The 19,730-nt window shown below is 39.2% G+C and overlaps 2 protein-coding genes across 2 annotated transcripts; both read left to right on the forward strand.

Moving 5' to 3' along the window:
* Positions 1-4,150: 4,150 nt before the first annotated feature.
* Positions 4,151-4,715, forward strand: LOC126062362 (keratin-associated protein 9-1-like). Its single transcript, XM_049859860.1, has one exon. It carries the CDS (start codon positions 4,151-4,153, stop codon positions 4,601-4,603), a length of 453 nt encoding a protein of 150 aa, XP_049715817.1. The 3' UTR covers positions 4,604-4,715.
* Positions 4,716-13,508: 8,793 nt separating this feature from the next.
* On the forward strand, positions 13,509-14,073 carry LOC126062363 (keratin-associated protein 9-1-like). The gene has a single exon (XM_049859861.1). It carries the CDS (start codon positions 13,509-13,511, stop codon positions 13,959-13,961), a length of 453 nt encoding a protein of 150 aa, XP_049715818.1. The 3' UTR covers positions 13,962-14,073.
* Positions 14,074-19,730: the final 5,657 nt, after the last annotated feature.

The raw sequence follows: 19,730 nt of genomic DNA on the forward strand, positions 1-19,730 counted from the left end.
TCAGTAGTGGTAGCCGAGTACCATCTAGTTCTTCTGGTCTCCAAACAGGTGATGTCGTTGTTCATGTAGACTATTGATTTTGTAGACTAGTTTCTTATTTGAGTCTTTGGTTTCCTTCTTTCTCTTTACCTCTGAATGAGTAGAGACCAACAGTTGTATCTCAGATGTCCACTAGTGAGCTTTTAAAACCCCGGACGCTACACACCAAAGTAGGATGCACAACACTGTCTTTATGGACTATATTATGCCAGTTGATCAAGTTCCCCCATGAGACTGTGGTCCCAAGCCCTCAAACCCAGTAGACCAATCCAGTGAGAGATTTGCTTGTGTCTAGGAAGTATCCATAGCTGTGCCAAGTATCCTTATGGAAGAAGAATGCACTACTTTCTCCCATGGAGCAGCTGGTAAGTTCAAACCAATGACCTTCTGGTTAGCAGGTGAGGGCTTATTCAGTCATAAAAAGGAGTGAAGTACGATGTCGGTAACTCCCAAAAACATTAATTACGTTAAATGAAAGAAGCTAAACACAAAAGGCCACATGTTGTATGATTCCATTTCTATGAATTGTCCAGAATAGGCAAATCTATAGAGACAAAAAGCAGATTAGTGGTTGCCACAACGTGCGACGAGGAGGACTAGGAAGTGATTACTAACGGGTACAAAGTTTCTCTGTTGGGGTCATGAAAATATTCTGTAATTATATAGTGGTCATGGTTGCCCAACCTTGTGAATATAATAAAAACCACTAAATTGTACACTTTCAAAAGACGAATTTTATGGTATGTGAATTAAATCTCATTAAAATATTTTTAAACAGAAAGTATTATATGAAAGGAAAGTTTCCCTTTGAGATCAGGAGAAAACAAAGCTCCTTGTTATAACCGCTTCTATTCAACATAGTTTTGGAGGCTGCATGCAGTGCAGTAAGGCAAGAAGAATAACTGATAACGGGATTAATAGTGAAATAATACAAGGCTCAAAATTCACAGATCACATTACTGTGTACATAGAAACCCCCAATCTATGGATAAATTATTAGAATTGATAAGGGTGTTTCAGCAAGGTTTCTAGATATTACAGAGCCAATATACAAAAACTTTATTGTTATTTATATGACAGAAAACAACAGGTGTAAACATTAAATGAAAACGATTCCATTTATAATATGATAAACATTACTTAGCTAAGGATAAATGTAATGAAAGCTGTGCAAAAACTGCACAGGAAACTACAAGACATTATTCCAGGAAGCAAAAAAAATTAAATAAAGTTATATTAAATTAATGAATTGGAAGATCCAATATTGGAAAAATGCCAATTCTCCCCAAAATGATACATAAATACAACATAATTACAGTAAAAAAAGCAAGCAGTTTTTGAGGGTATGTGGGGCAGGGGGAATGCAGAGAGTGGGATTTACAAGCCAATCCTAAAATTTAGAGAAGAATGAAGCTCTACCCATACCTCATACCATGTATGAAAATTAACTCAAAATGCATCAAGAACCTAAATATACAACTAAGATGCATCAGTTGGTCTCAACCCACCTGGATCAAAGGAGAATGAAGAACACCAAGGTCACACGATAACTAAGAGCCCAAGAGACAGAAAGGGCCACATGAACCAGAGACCTACATCATCCTGAGACCAGAAGAACTAGTTGGTGCTCGGCCACAATCGATGAGTGCCCTGACAGGGAGCACAACAGAGAACCCCTGAGGGAGCAGGAGATCAGTGGGATGCAGACCCCAAATTCTCATAAAAAGACCAGACTTAATGGTCTGACTGAGACTAGAGGAATCCTGGCTGTCATGGTCCCCAAACCTTCTGTTGGCACAGGATGGGAACCATCCCCGAAGACAACTCATCAGACATGAAAGGGACTGGACAGTGGGTGAGAGAGAGATGCTGATGAAGAGTGAGCTAATTATATCAGATGGACACTTGAGACTGTGTTGGCATCTCCTGTCTGGAGCGGGGATGGGAGGATAGAGAGAGTTGGAAGCTGGCAAAATTGTCACGAAAGGAGAGACTGGAAGGGCTGACTCATTAGGGGGAGAGCAAGTGGGAGTACGGAGTAAGGTGTATATAAACTTATATGTGACAGTCTGACTGGATTTGTAAACGTTCACTTGAAGCTCAATAAAAGTTAATAAAAAAAAAAAAAGAACCTAAATATAAGAACTAAAACCATAAAATTCTTAAAAGAAAACATAGGGGTATTCCTTTGTTATCTAGTTTATGATAATAAAATCTTAGTTAGATATGACACCAAAAGCATGAACAACTAAAGACGAAATAGATAAATCGGACTTCAATACAATCTAAAATTTTTGTGCATGAAAGGACTTTAACGACAAAGTGTAGAGACAACCTATAGATTGGGAGAAATTTGGGGGGAACCATATATCTGAAAAGGGTTTAATAGCCAGAATACATGAAGAACTCCTACAATTTAACAACAAAAGACAAACAATCCAATTAAAAAATGGGCAAAGGACTTAAATAGACATTTCCCCAAAGAAGACATACCTATGACCAACAAGCACATGAAAAATGCTCAAGGTCATTAGTCATAAAAACCAAACCAAACCCATTGCTGTCATTAAAAAATAATAATAATAAAACCATAATGAGATACCACTTCACCCCTACTAGGATGACTATGATTTTTAAAAAAAGAAAGAAAGCAACAGGTGATGAGGGTGTGGAGAAATTGGATCCCTCGCTCATTGCTGGTGGGATTGTAAAATGATCCAGCCACTGTGGAAAACAGTTTGGCAGCTCCACAAAAACTTAAACATAGAATTACCATATCAACAAGCAATTCCACTTCTAGATATATACCTGACACAATTGAAAGCAGGAATGAAAATAGACACTGGTACACCGATGTTCACTGAAGTATTATTCACAGTAGCCAAAGAGTGGTAGTAACCTAAATGCCCATCAATAGATAAATAGATACACAAAATGAACATTCCTCAATCATAAAAAGAACTGAAGGCCTGATACATGCTACAACATGAGTGACCCTCAAAAACTTTATGCTGAGTAAAATATGTCAGTCACAACTGCGCAAATATTGTATGATCTCACTTTTATGAAATATCGAGAGATGGCAAATGTATAGACACCAAAGTTTATTAGTAGTTACCAGGGGCAAGAAGAAGGCAGCAAGGGAAAGTCATTGTCTGGAGGGCACTGAGTTTCCGATAAGAGTGATGGAAAAATTAGGAGACTGAGAGTGGTGATGGTTCTACAGCATGATGAATGTGATTAATGTCACTGAATTGTGCACGTAAAAGATGTTGAAATGGCAAACGTGTACTTTTACCACAATAAAAAGAATGTGCAGGTTAGAGTGTCTCACCTCAAGTCACTGTGTCTACTACTAAACAGTGTCAGGACTAGAGTCACCAGCTTGTCCCAGTTTGCCAAGTACTCTCCAAATAAAGACACTGAAAGTCCCACATCATGGGAACTCCTCAGCCCTGGGAAAGCCAGGATACCTGGTCACCCAAGTTGTAAAGTAATGGATGCTGCCTGAGTCCCCAGCGCACTGCTTCCGTTTCTAACCACCTGTTTTCCTTCCTCTTTGCCATATGGAAGGGATGGTGCCAAACATCCTCTACACCAGTATCTTTGATAGAACTGGGATACCCAGGTACAGCAGTGGCCACAGATACCTATTTCTTGTAGCCTTGATATCAGGCTTTCCTGGTGAACAGGCTTGGGCCCAGCAGGCTTTCAATTTATGACTCCATGAATCGGCATCAGCTGAGAGGAACACCGTTCTGACCCTCCATGGCAGCTGGAACTATCATGTGACCAGACGATGATTGGAGCAGGAAGGATGCTGATGATGTGACTGCCTCCCTTTTATCTGAAAAAAAGTTTCTATGAATAATTCTCAATTAAGAAACATTAAGCATCTATTTTCAAAAGATGCAAAACCCTTAAAGAACAACTTCCTCCTTGACAATTCCTCCAATGATGATAGAAAACAACATGAGCAATAACAAGGAAAAGTCCTGGTTATTGGCTCAAACTTTGGCAGTCCAGTGTATAAAAGCCCCAGAGCAGAAGGAGTTCTCAGAACCTGGGACACTCACCTCTGAACAGAGGCCCACCCTCCACACCTGACACCATGACCCACTCCTGCTGCTCCCCTTGTTGCCAGCCCAGCTGCTGCACAACCACCTGCTCCCAGCCCACCTGCTACACAACCACCTGTTGCCAGCCCACCTGCTCTGGGTCCTGCTGCTACCAGCCTTGCTGCCGCCCAACTTGTCAAACCACCTGCTGTACCACCAGCTGCCAACCAGTTTGTCAGGCCAGCTGCTGCCGTCCTTCCTGTTGCAGCACACCCTGCTGCCAGCCCACCTGCTCTGTGTCCAGCTGCGCTGGCCAAACCAGCTGTGGGTCCAGCTGCTGCCAGCCTTGCTGCCGCCCTAGTTGCTGCTCCACACCCTGCTGCCAGCCAGCTTGCTCTGGCCCCGTGTACTGTCGGAGAACCTGCTACCGCCCAACATGTGTCTGCCTGACTAGTGGCCTACCCCAGAGCTTTGGATCCAGCTGCTGCCAACCTTCCTGCTGCTGATCCACTCACCACAGAATCATCCATCATGGACCAACCTTCTCACAACCAACCTGCCAGTTCCCCAGTTACTGCCGCAAGCTTGATCACCAGGCATCACTGGCACTTGCCATGATATAACCATCTTTATATTACTCCTCATCTTGATTAAAATCTTTGTGGGTGGTCTTGGTAGGGTGCAATTGACTTCACTCTCATTTTCTTCAACTTCATCCGTGTTGATCTCTTTGACAGCTGCAGGCCTTTCTTGGGTGTCCCTCACCTACAGTCATTGCTCAGTCTTGAACGAGTGACCATCACTCTTTGCCGTATAGTAACTTCAGTAATAATCCTTATCGTGTTTACTATTTCTGCATACTCATGCTTTTTCTAATATGCTCATTCTTCCAGTGTATTACTTCCTCATTTTCATGGCTACTTTGCATTGTCTTCCCAGCTCCAGGCAAATGTCTCCAATTCCTTCCTAATAAAGTCTTTGCTGTCTCCCAGCCTATGTTGTGATTTTGCTGTTTGTACAACACTTACCTTCTGAGGCCTTACATTCACATTTTATTTCATAAATATTACCTTGAGTCTGACAATTACCCCTAAGCTGGCAGAACCAAAATCATCATCTCCATCCTACAGATGAATAAAGTGTCCCAAAGAAAACAGTGATCGGAACACTGGGAAGATAGGTGCTTTCGATTGTCTCTCTAGCAGTAAAAACAGACCTTCCAAATGCAGATTATTTTCCTGTTTACACGTGCATTCTCCAATCTATTTCCAAAACCTCGGTGAGCACTTGCACATTAAGGCCAGCAGGCTGTTTTAAAAGCCATCCAGTATATTTGCAGATCGTTGTTTTTCTGGTTCTGTGCTAAGACATTTAACTGGGAGCTCATCTACAGAATTCTTTGTTCTACCATGTCATGCAAATGGCATTCTGGAATGTCTGTTTCGTCTGACCATGTACAGTGTGGAAAATAAAAAAGGGATCAAGTAACATGCTATAAAACACACCCTCAGGACATATTTCATGCACTCTCAAACTTTGAGGCAGTTTATTCTCCTGACAAGAACATTATTAAGGAGATTGAGTATGGACACAGCCCTAGGAACTGAGCTTATCTGGCCACTCCGTGGAATTTTTACCTTGGAGCCATCCACAATCTCTAAACACAGCATCTTGCATTTTATAGGGATTTTCAAGGACTGGATGTGATAACAAACAACTTGGCAGTTTATAAAGATGTCTCCCGTCCCCAAGGTTCTTTGAGTTCCCTAAACATCCTCTGTCCTGTCCCATCATTATTTGTTTGATTGATCACTAATGTATTACCATTTTTTTTTTAAAGGTCATTAGCATTCAAATACAGAAAGGATTTACATGCCTACTGCCTGAACTGAAACATACACACTGCCATGATCATTGGCATTCTCAGACGTGGAAAAGTGATCTTCGCCCTTTCTCTCCAAGCAGTTTAAAAACAAACAAACAAACACTTCATGGCTTTTTTCTTAACTTTCCTCAATAATAAATAATAAATGTTTTCTCAATGTATTCTCCACTCTTGTGTCTCACTTTTCTCTTTCTTATGTTCACTTTAGTATGTTTTCTTAGCTACAAGGAGTCCTCCCTCTTTATTTCCTAATATAATATTTACCACTTTGCATCATTTCCACATTTTGCTTTTGTTTCTGCATCATTTCCTTTAGAAGACCTCACATTCCTACTGCATTTCACGTCTGTTGTTCCTTCCTGTCCTCACAAAAGCCTCACAAATGGTCAGAACCAAGAGTATCTTTCGAAACCAAAAAAACCCAAAACCACTGCTGTTAAGTCAATTCCAACTCGTAGCAACCCTTTAGGACGGAGTAGAACTGCCCCATAGAGTTTCCAAGGAGCACCTGGTAGATTTGAACTGCCAACCTCTTGGGTAGCAGCTGTAGCTCTTAACCACTACACCACCAAGGTTTCCAAGAGTATCTTTAGCAATCAATAAATGAGAAAAGTGACTTGCTTAATGTCTGTGTACAAGCTGAGAAATGAGAGGAACAAGAATATGAGCAGAAACTGCGCATCACCAGAATCTATGATAGATATGAGGGCAATATGACGGAAACTTTGTGCCAAAATTTCTTTAAAATTACATAAAATTGAGAATTTTAGAGAAAAAAAATCAAAGCTGACATGAGAAATAGAAAATCTGAAGAGTTTTGTATTTACTCAAGAAATTGAACCAACAATTATAAACGCTAAACCCCTTCCTGCAACACACATACACACCCTGAGACAACAAATGGCTTCCACCAGTGTATTTTGCTGAATATCAAATAGTAAGGAAGAAATAATAAAATCTTAAATTCTTGTAGGTATGATTAAAAAGATATAATGTACAAATCATTTTATAAGTCCAGTATAAATTTGATACCCAAACATAACACAGTGATGTCAAGAAAGAAAAGCTACAGGTAAACACATTCATGCAAACCACAGAGATGCAAAATTTCTAAACAAAATATTAACAAAAAGAATTTTCTGATACATACAAAGATTAATACAGCATTTATTCCAGCAATGCAAGGTAGATTTAACATGCAAAAATTACTCAATGTAGTTCACCACCTTAACAAAATAAAATAAAAAATTCCCATCATTATCTTAATAGATACAGAAAGAGCATTTTATACCTTTTAATACAACTTACATGATTTTTTAAAATGTTATAAAACTATAAAACATAAACCAACTATACCTACTGTAATGTACTGAACTGTGCCCTCCCCAAAATTTGTGTCAGTTTGGCTACGCCATGATTCCCAATATTGTTTGATTGTCCACCGTTTTGTCATCTGATGTGATTTTCCTATGCATTGTAAATCTTGCCTATATGATGTTAATGAGGTGGGATTAGAGGCAGTTATGTTAATGAGGCAGGATTCAATCTAGAAGATTAGGTTGTGTCTTAAATCAATCTCTTTTGAGATGTAAAAGGAAGAAGCCAGCAGAGACAGGGGGACCTCATAACACCAAGAAAGAAGAGCCAGGACAATAGTGTGTCCTTTGGATCCAGGGTCTCTGCACTGAGAAGCTCCTCGACCGGGGAAGATTGATGACAAGGACCTTCCCCTAGAGCCAACAGAGGGAGAAGGCCTTCCCTGGAGCTAGCATCATAAATTTGGACTTCTACCTTCCTAAACTGTGAGAGAATAAATTTTCTCTTTGTTAAAATAATCCACTTGTGGTATTTCTATTATAATAAAAAAAAAAAGCAGGACTAAATAACTAAGATACCTAACCAACATCTCTAGGACACTCCATCCAACAGCAGCAGCACAATACACATTTTTCTCAAGCACACATAAACAATTCTCCTGGGCACACCATTTACTAAGCCATAACACAAGCCTCTATAAATTTAAAAGGATTCAACTCATACAAAGTACATTCTCCAACCACAAAGAAATTAAATTGGAAATCAACAATAGAAGGAAATTTGGGATATTCAAGAATATATGGAAATTAAAGATCATACGTGTACTTATAAATAACCAATGAGTCACAGAAGAAACCATAAGGGGAACTAGAAAATACATTGATATTTCAGATAAGTAACCTAACTGTCCATCTTAAGAAACCTAAAAAGAAGAGCTAACTAAACCCAAAACAAGCAGAAGAAAGAAAATAACAAATATTAAACTGGAAATAAATGAGAGACTAGTAAATAGGGGAAAATCAAAGAAAACAAATGTTGATTCTTCTAAAATGTAAACAAAATACCCAATTCAAGCTAACGTAACCTAGAAAAAAAGAGAGAAGACTCAAATTATTAAAATCAGGAATGAATGAGGGGCATTGCTACTGACCTTACAGAAATGAAAAAGATTAGAAGGAAAAACATGTGAACAATTGTATCCCACAAGTTAGAAACGTTCGCACTGCTGGTGGAAATACAAAATGGCATAGCCACTTTGGCAAACAGTTTGGCAGTTCCTCTAAACTTAAACGTAGAGTTACCCTGTGACTTCATAGGTGTCTACCCAAGAGAAATACACCTATGCTCACACAAAAACTTGTACAGGAATGTTCATATCAGCACTATTCAAAAATACTAAAAAGTGGAAATAACACAAATGTGCATGGAATGACGAACAGATAAACATAGTTTGATATATCTGTACAAAACCCAGAAAGTCAACCCCACTTCTGTTGAGTGGATTGCAACTCATAGTGACCGTACAGGACATAGCAGAACTGCCTCATAGGGTTCCCAAGGCTGTAAATCATTTTTTTTAAATATTTTATTGTGTTTTTGGTGAAAGTTTACACAAGAAATTATTGATCTTACTTAACAATTTCCGCACATATTATTGAATGACATTTATTACATTCTTTACAATATATCAGCAATCTCATTATTTCCAATTTGGTTGTTCTGTTTCCATTAATCTAGCTTCCCTGTAGCCCCTAACCTTCTCATCTTTGGTCTAAGGTAAATGCTAACCATTTGGCTTCATCTACATGATTATTTTGAGGAAGATAGTACTTATGGGTAATATTTTTTATTTTATGGGCCAATCTGTCATTTGGCTGGAAGGTGACCCCTGGGAGTGGTTTGAGTTCCAAGTTTAAAGAGTATTTCAGGGCAATAGTCTCGGAGCTCATCTAGTCTCTACCAGTGCAGTAAATCTGGCCATTTTTTAGGAATCTGAGTTTTATTCTACATTTTTCTCCCATTGTATCCAGGACCATCTATTAGGTCCTGATCGGAATGGTCAGTAGTGGTAGCCGAGTACCATCTAGTTCTTCTGGTCTCCAAACAGGTGATGTCGTTGTTCATGTAGACTATTGATTTTGTAGACTAGTTTCTTATTTGAGTCTTTGGTTTCCTTCTTTCTCTTTACCTCTGAATGAGTAGAGACCAACAGTTGTATCTCAGATGTCCACTAGTGAGCTTTTAAAACCCCGGACGCTACACACCAAAGTAGGATGCACAACACTGTCTTTATGGACTATATTATGCCAGTTGATCAAGTTCCCCCATGAGACTGTGGTCCCAAGCCCTCAAACCCAGTAGACCAATCCAGTGAGAGATTTGCTTGTGTCTAGGAAGTATCCATAGCTGTGCCAAGTATCCTTATGGAAGAAGAATGCACTACTTTCTCCCATGGAGCAGCTGGTAAGTTCAAACCAATGACCTTCTGGTTAGCAGGTGAGGGCTTATTCAGTCATAAAAAGGAGTGAAGTACGATGTCGGTAACTCCCAAAAACATTAATTACGTTAAATGAAAGAAGCTAAACACAAAAGGCCACATGTTGTATGATTCCATTTCTATGAATTGTCCAGAATAGGCAAATCTATAGAGACAAAAAGCAGATTAGTGGTTGCCACAACGTGCGACGAGGAGGACTAGGAAGTGATTACTAACGGGTACAAAGTTTCTCTGTTGGGGTCATGAAAATATTCTGTAATTATATAGTGGTCATGGTTGCCCAACCTTGTGAATATAATAAAAACCACTAAATTGTACACTTTCAAAAGACGAATTTTATGGTATGTGAATTAAATCTCATTAAAATATTTTTAAACAGAAAGTATTATATGAAAGGAAAGTTTCCCTTTGAGATCAGGAGAAAACAAAGCTCCTTGTTATAACCGCTTCTATTCAACATAGTTTTGGAGGCTGCATGCAGTGCAGTAAGGCAAGAAGAATAACTGATAACGGGATTAATAGTGAAATAATACAAGGCTCAAAATTCACAGATCACATTACTGTGTACATAGAAACCCCCAATCTATGGATAAATTATTAGAATTGATAAGGGTGTTTCAGCAAGGTTTCTAGATATTACAGAGCCAATATACAAAAACTTTATTGTTATTTATATGACAGAAAACAACAGGTGTAAACATTAAATGAAAACGATTCCATTTATAATATGATAAACATTACTTAGCTAAGGATAAATGTAATGAAAGCTGTGCAAAAACTGCACAGGAAACTACAAGACATTATTCCAGGAAGCAAAAAAAATTAAATAAAGTTATATTAAATTAATGAATTGGAAGATCCAATATTGGAAAAATGCCAATTCTCCCCAAAATGATACATAAATACAACATAATTACAGTAAAAAAAGCAAGCAGTTTTTGAGGGTATGTGGGGCAGGGGGAATGCAGAGAGTGGGATTTACAAGCCAATCCTAAAATTTAGAGAAGAATGAAGCTCTACCCATACCTCATACCATGTATGAAAATTAACTCAAAATGCATCAAGAACCTAAATATACAACTAAGATGCATCAGTTGGTCTCAACCCACCTGGATCAAAGGAGAATGAAGAACACCAAGGTCACACGATAACTAAGAGCCCAAGAGACAGAAAGGGCCACATGAACCAGAGACCTACATCATCCTGAGACCAGAAGAACTAGTTGGTGCTCGGCCACAATCGATGAGTGCCCTGACAGGGAGCACAACAGAGAACCCCTGAGGGAGCAGGAGATCAGTGGGATGCAGACCCCAAATTCTCATAAAAAGACCAGACTTAATGGTCTGACTGAGACTAGAGGAATCCTGGCTGTCATGGTCCCCAAACCTTCTGTTGGCACAGGATGGGAACCATCCCCGAAGACAACTCATCAGACATGAAAGGGACTGGACAGTGGGTGAGAGAGAGATGCTGATGAAGAGTGAGCTAATTATATCAGATGGACACTTGAGACTGTGTTGGCATCTCCTGTCTGGAGCGGGGATGGGAGGATAGAGAGAGTTGGAAGCTGGCAAAATTGTCACGAAAGGAGAGACTGGAAGGGCTGACTCATTAGGGGGAGAGCAAGTGGGAGTACGGAGTAAGGTGTATATAAACTTATATGTGACAGTCTGACTGGATTTGTAAACGTTCACTTGAAGCTCAATAAAAGTTAATAAAAAAAAAAAAAGAACCTAAATATAAGAACTAAAACCATAAAATTCTTAAAAGAAAACATAGGGGTATTCCTTTGTTATCTAGTTTATGATAATAAAATCTTAGTTAGATATGACACCAAAAGCATGAACAACTAAAGACGAAATAGATAAATCGGACTTCAATACAATCTAAAATTTTTGTGCATGAAAGGACTTTAACGACAAAGTGTAGAGACAACCTATAGATTGGGAGAAATTTGGGGGGAACCATATATCTGAAAAGGGTTTAATAGCCAGAATACATGAAGAACTCCTACAATTTAACAACAAAAGACAAACAATCCAATTAAAAAATGGGCAAAGGACTTAAATAGACATTTCCCCAAAGAAGACATACCTATGACCAACAAGCACATGAAAAATGCTCAAGGTCATTAGTCATAAAAACCAAACCAAACCCATTGCTGTCATTAAAAAATAATAATAATAAAACCATAATGAGATACCACTTCACCCCTACTAGGATGACTATGATTTTTAAAAAAAGAAAGAAAGCAACAGGTGATGAGGGTGTGGAGAAATTGGATCCCTCGCTCATTGCTGGTGGGATTGTAAAATGATCCAGCCACTGTGGAAAACAGTTTGGCAGCTCCACAAAAACTTAAACATAGAATTACCATATCAACAAGCAATTCCACTTCTAGATATATACCTGACACAATTGAAAGCAGGAATGAAAATAGACACTGGTACACCGATGTTCACTGAAGTATTATTCACAGTAGCCAAAGAGTGGTAGTAACCTAAATGCCCATCAATAGATAAATAGATACACAAAATGAACATTCCTCAATCATAAAAAGAACTGAAGGCCTGATACATGCTACAACATGAGTGACCCTCAAAAACTTTATGCTGAGTAAAATATGTCAGTCACAACTGCGCAAATATTGTATGATCTCACTTTTATGAAATATCGAGAGATGGCAAATGTATAGACACCAAAGTTTATTAGTAGTTACCAGGGGCAAGAAGAAGGCAGCAAGGGAAAGTCATTGTCTGGAGGGCACTGAGTTTCCGATAAGAGTGATGGAAAAATTAGGAGACTGAGAGTGGTGATGGTTCTACAGCATGATGAATGTGATTAATGTCACTGAATTGTGCACGTAAAAGATGTTGAAATGGCAAACGTGTACTTTTACCACAATAAAAAGAATGTGCAGGTTAGAGTGTCTCACCTCAAGTCACTGTGTCTACTACTAAACAGTGTCAGGACTAGAGTCACCAGCTTGTCCCAGTTTGCCAAGTACTCTCCAAATAAAGACACTGAAAGTCCCACATCATGGGAACTCCTCAGCCCTGGGAAAGCCAGGATACCTGGTCACCCAAGTTGTAAAGTAATGGATGCTGCCTGAGTCCCCAGCGCACTGCTTCCGTTTCTAACCACCTGTTTTCCTTCCTCTTTGCCATATGGAAGGGATGGTGCCAAACATCCTCTACACCAGTATCTTTGATAGAACTGGGATACCCAGGTACAGCAGTGGCCACAGATACCTATTTCTTGTAGCCTTGATATCAGGCTTTCCTGGTGAACAGGCTTGGGCCCAGCAGGCTTTCAATTTATGACTCCATGAATCGGCATCAGCTGAGAGGAACACCGTTCTGACCCTCCATGGCAGCTGGAACTATCATGTGACCAGACGATGATTGGAGCAGGAAGGATGCTGATGATGTGACTGCCTCCCTTTTATCTGAAAAAAAGTTTCTATGAATAATTCTCAATTAAGAAACATTAAGCATCTATTTTCAAAAGATGCAAAACCCTTAAAGAACAACTTCCTCCTTGACAATTCCTCCAATGATGATAGAAAACAACATGAGCAATAACAAGGAAAAGTCCTGGTTATTGGCTCAAACTTTGGCAGTCCAGTGTATAAAAGCCCCAGAGCAGAAGGAGTTCTCAGAACCTGGGACACTCACCTCTGAACAGAGGCCCACCCTCCACACCTGACACCATGACCCACTCCTGCTGCTCCCCTTGTTGCCAGCCCAGCTGCTGCACAACCACCTGCTCCCAGCCCACCTGCTACACAACCACCTGTTGCCAGCCCACCTGCTCTGGGTCCTGCTGCTACCAGCCTTGCTGCCGCCCAACTTGTCAAACCACCTGCTGTACCACCAGCTGCCAACCAGTTTGTCAGGCCAGCTGCTGCCGTCCTTCCTGTTGCAGCACACCCTGCTGCCAGCCCACCTGCTCTGTGTCCAGCTGCGCTGGCCAAACCAGCTGTGGGTCCAGCTGCTGCCAGCCTTGCTGCCGCCCTAGTTGCTGCTCCACACCCTGCTGCCAGCCAGCTTGCTCTGGCCCCGTGTACTGTCGGAGAACCTGCTACCGCCCAACATGTGTCTGCCTGACTAGTGGCCTACCCCAGAGCTTTGGATCCAGCTGCTGCCAACCTTCCTGCTGCTGATCCACTCACCACAGAATCATCCATCATGGACCAACCTTCTCACAACCAACCTGCCAGTTCCCCAGTTACTGCCGCAAGCTTGATCACCAGGCATCACTGGCACTTGCCATGATATAACCATCTTTATATTACTCCTCATCTTGATTAAAATCTTTGTGGGTGGTCTTGGTAGGGTGCAATTGACTTCACTCTCATTTTCTTCAACTTCATCCGTGTTGATCTCTTTGACAGCTGCAGGCCTTTCTTGGGTGTCCCTCACCTACAGTCATTGCTCAGTCTTGAACGAGTGACCATCACTCTTTGCCGTATAGTAACTTCAGTAATAATCCTTATCGTGTTTACTATTTCTGCATACTCATGCTTTTTCTAATATGCTCATTCTTCCAGTGTATTACTTCCTCATTTTCATGGCTACTTTGCATTGTCTTCCCAGCTCCAGGCAAATGTCTCCAATTCCTTCCTAATAAAGTCTTTGCTGTCTCCCAGCCTATGTTGTGATTTTGCTGTTTGTACAACACTTACCTTCTGAGGCCTTACATTCACATTTTATTTCATAAATATTACCTTGAGTCTGACAATTACCCCTAAGCTGGCAGAACCAAAATCATCATCTCCATCCTACAGATGAATAAAGTGTCCCAAAGAAAACAGTGATCGGAACACTGGGAAGATAGGTGCTTTCGATTGTCTCTCTAGCAGTAAAAACAGACCTTCCAAATGCAGATTATTTTCCTGTTTACACGTGCATTCTCCAATCTATTTCCAAAACCTCGGTGAGCACTTGCACATTAAGGCCAGCAGGCTGTTTTAAAAGCCATCCAGTATATTTGCAGATCGTTGTTTTTCTGGTTCTGTGCTAAGACATTTAACTGGGAGCTCATCTACAGAATTCTTTGTTCTACCATGTCATGCAAATGGCATTCTGGAATGTCTGTTTCGTCTGACCATGTACAGTGTGGAAAATAAAAAAGGGATCAAGTAACATGCTATAAAACACACCCTCAGGACATATTTCATGCACTCTCAAACTTTGAGGCAGTTTATTCTCCTGACAAGAACATTATTAAGGAGATTGAGTATGGACACAGCCCTAGGAACTGAGCTTATCTGGCCACTCCGTGGAATTTTTACCTTGGAGCCATCCACAATCTCTAAACACAGCATCTTGCATTTTATAGGGATTTTCAAGGACTGGATGTGATAACAAACAACTTGGCAGTTTATAAAGATGTCTCCCGTCCCCAAGGTTCTTTGAGTTCCCTAAACATCCTCTGTCCTGTCCCATCATTATTTGTTTGATTGATCACTAATGTATTACCATTTTTTTTTTAAAGGTCATTAGCATTCAAATACAGAAAGGATTTACATGCCTACTGCCTGAACTGAAACATACACACTGCCATGATCATTGGCATTCTCAGACGTGGAAAAGTGATCTTCGCCCTTTCTCTCCAAGCAGTTTAAAAACAAACAAACAAACACTTCATGGCTTTTTTCTTAACTTTCCTCAATAATAAATAATAAATGTTTTCTCAATGTATTCTCCACTCTTGTGTCTCACTTTTCTCTTTCTTATGTTCACTTTAGTATGTTTTCTTAGCTACAAGGAGTCCTCCCTCTTTATTTCCTAATATAATATTTACCACTTTGCATCATTTCCACATTTTGCTTTTGTTTCTGCATCATTTCCTTTAGAAGACCTCACATTCCTACTGCATTTCACGTCTGTTGTTCCTTCCTGTCCTCACAAAAGCCTCACAAATGGTCAGAACCAAGAGTATCTTTCGAAACCAAAAAAACCCAAAACCACTGCTGTTAAGTCAATTCCAACTCGTAGCAACCCTTTAGGACGGAGTAGAACTGCCCCATAGAGTTTCCAAGGAGCACCTGGTAGATTTGAACTGCCAACCTCTTGGGTAGCAGCTGTAGCTCTTAACCACTACACCACCAAGGTTTCCAAGAGTATCTTTAGCAATCAATAAATGAGAAAAGTGACTTGCTTAATGTCTGTGTACAAGCTGAGAAATGAGAGGAACAAGAATATGAGCAGAAACTGCGCATCACCAGAATCTATGATAGATATGAGGGCAATATGACGGAAACTTTGTGCCAAAATTTCTTTAAAATTACATAAAATTGAGAATTTTAGAGAAAAAAAATCAAAGCTGACATGAGAAATAGAAAATCTGAAGAGTTTTGTATTTACTCAAGAAATTGAACCAACAATTATAAACGCTAAACCCCTTCCTGCAACACACATACACACCCTGAGACAACAAATGGCTTCCACCAGTGTATTTTGCTGAATATCAAATAGTAAGGAAGAAATAATAAAATCTTAAATTCTTGTAGGTATGATTAAAAAGATATAATGTACAAATCATTTTATAAGTCCAGTATAAATTTGATACCCAAACATAACACAGTGATGTCAAGAAAGAAAAGCTACAGGTAAACACATTCATGCAAACCACAGAGATGCAAAATTTCTAAACAAAATATTAACAAAAAGAATTTTCTGATACATACAAAGATTAATACAGCATTTATTCCAGCAATGCAAGGTAGATTTAACATGCAAAAATTACTCAATGTAGTTCACCACCTTAACAAAATAAAATAAAAAATTCCCATCATTATCTTAATAGATACAGAAAGAGCATTTTATACCTTTTAATACAACTTACATGATTTTTTAAAATGTTATAAAACTATAAAACATAAACCAACTATACCTACTGTAATGTACTGAACTGTGCCCTCCCCAAAATTTGTGTCAGTTTGGCTACGCCATGATTCCCAATATTGTTTGATTGTCCACCGTTTTGTCATCTGATGTGATTTTCCTATGCATTGTAAATCTTGCCTATATGATGTTAATGAGGTGGGATTAGAGGCAGTTATGTTAATGAGGCAGGATTCAATCTAGAAGATTAGGTTGTGTCTTAAATCAATCTCTTTTGAGATGTAAAAGGAAGAAGCCAGCAGAGACAGGGGGACCTCATAACACCAAGAAAGAAGAGCCAGGACAATAGTGTGTCCTTTGGATCCAGGGTCTCTGCACTGAGAAGCTCCTCGACCGGGGAAGATTGATGACAAGGACCTTCCCCTAGAGCCAACAGAGGGAGAAGGCCTTCCCTGGAGCTAGCATCATAAATTTGGACTTCTACCTTCCTAAACTGTGAGAGAATAAATTTTCTCTTTGTTAAAATAATCCACTTGTGGTATTTCTATTATAATAAAAAAAAAAAGCAGGACTAAATAACTAAGATACCTAACCAACATCTCTAGGACACTCCATCCAACAGCAGCAGCACAATACACATTTTTCTCAAGCACACATAAACAATTCTCCTGGGCACACCATTTACTAAGCCATAACACAAGCCTCTATAAATTTAAAAGGATTCAACTCATACAAAGTACATTCTCCAACCACAAAGAAATTAAATTGGAAATCAACAATAGAAGGAAATTTGGGATATTCAAGAATATATGGAAATTAAAGATCATACGTGTACTTATAAATAACCAATGAGTCACAGAAGAAACCATAAGGGGAACTAGAAAATACATTGATATTTCAGATAAGTAACCTAACTGTCCATCTTAAGAAACCTAAAAAGAAGAGCTAACTAAACCCAAAACAAGCAGAAGAAAGAAAATAACAAATATTAAACTGGAAATAAATGAGAGACTAGTAAATAGGGGAAAATCAAAGAAAACAAATGTTGATTCTTCTAAAATGTAAACAAAATACCCAATTCAAGCTAACGTAACCTAGAAAAAAAGAGAGAAGACTCAAATTATTAAAATCAGGAATGAATGAGGGGCATTGCTACTGACCTTACAGAAATGAAAAAGATTAGAAGGAAAAACATGTGAACAATTGTATCCCACAAGTTAGAAACGTTCGCACTGCTGGTGGAAATACAAAATGGCATAGCCACTTTGGCAAACAGTTTGGCAGTTCCTCTAAACTTAAACGTAGAGTTACCCTGTGACTTCATAGGTGTCTACCCAAGAGAAATACACCTATGCTCACACAAAAACTTGTACAGGAATGTTCATATCAGCACTATTCAAAAATACTAAAAAGTGGAAATAACACAAATGTGCATGGAATGACGAACAGATAAACATAGTTTGATATATCTGTACAAAACCCAGAAAGTCAACCCCACTTCTGTTGAGTGGATTGCAACTCATAGTGACCGTACAGGACATAGCAGAACTGCCTCATAGGGTTCCCAAGGCTGTAAATCATTTTTTTTAAATATTTTATTGTGTTTTTGGTGAAAGTTTACACAAGAAATTATTGATCTTACTTAACAATTTCCGCACATATTATTGAATGACATTTATTACATTCTTTACAATATATCAGCAATCTCATTATTTCCAATTTGGTTGTTCTGTTTCCATTAATCTAGCTTCCCTGTAGCCCCTAACCTTCTCATCTTTGGTCTAAGGTAAATGCTAACCATTTGGCTTCATCTACATGATTATTTTGAGGAAGATAGTACTTATGGGTAATATTTTTTATTTTATGGGCCAATCTGTCATTTGGCTGGAAGGTGACCCCTGGGAGTGGTTTGAGTTCCAAGTTTAAAGAGTATTTCAGGGCAATAGTCTCGGAGCTCATCTAGTCTCTACCAGTGCAGTAAATCTGGCCATTTTTTAGGAATCTGAGTTTTATTCTACATTTTTCTCCCATTGTATCCAGGACCATCTATTAGGTCCTGATCGGAATGGTCAGTAGTGGTAGCCGAGTACCATCTAGTTCTTCTGGTCTCCAAACAGGTGATGTCGTTGTTCATGTAGACTATTGATTTTGTAGACTAGTTTCTTATTTGAGTCTTTGGTTTCCTTCTTTCTCTTTACCTCTGAATGAGTAGAGACCAACAGTTGTATCTCAGATGTCCACTAGTGAGCTTTTAAAACCCCGGACGCTACACACCAAAGTAGGATGCACAACACTGTCTTTATGGACTATATTATGCCAGTTGATCAAGTTCCCCCATGAGACTGTGGTCCCAAGCCCTCAAACCCAGTAGACCAATCCAGTGAGAGATTTGCTTGTGTCTAGGAAGTATCCATAGCTGTGCCAAGTATCCTTATGGAAGAAGAATGCACTACTTTCTCCCATGGAGCAGCTGGTAAGTTCAAACCAATGACCTTCTGGTTAGCAGGTGAGGGCTTATTCAGTCATAAAAAGGAGTGAAGTACGATGTCGGTAACTCCCAAAAACATTAATTACGTTAAATGAAAGAAGCTAAACACAAAAGGCCACATGTTGTATGATTCCATTTCTATGAATTGTCCAGAATAGGCAAATCTATAGAGACAAAAAGCAGATTAGTGGTTGCCACAACGTGCGACGAGGAGGACTAGGAAGTGATTACTAACGGGTACAAAGTTTCTCTGTTGGGGTCATGAAAATATTCTGTAATTATATAGTGGTCATGGTTGCCCAACCTTGTGAATATAATAAAAACCACTAAATTGTACACTTTCAAAAGACGAATTTTATGGTATGTGAATTAAATCTCATTAAAATATTTTTAAACAGAAAGTATTATATGAAAGGAAAGTTTCCCTTTGAGATCAGGAGAAAACAAAGCTCCTTGTTATAACCGCTTCTATTCAACATAGTTTTGGAGGCTGCATGCAGTGCAGTAAGGCAAGAAGAATAACTGATAACGGGATTAATAGTGAAATAATACAAGGCTCAAAATTCACAGATCACATTACTGTGTACATAGAAAC

The sequence above is a fragment of the Elephas maximus genome, chromosome 19 (genome assembly GCF_024166365.1).
Source record: "Elephas maximus indicus isolate mEleMax1 chromosome 19, mEleMax1 primary haplotype, whole genome shotgun sequence".
Lineage (NCBI taxonomy): Eukaryota > Metazoa > Chordata > Mammalia > Proboscidea > Elephantidae > Elephas > Elephas maximus.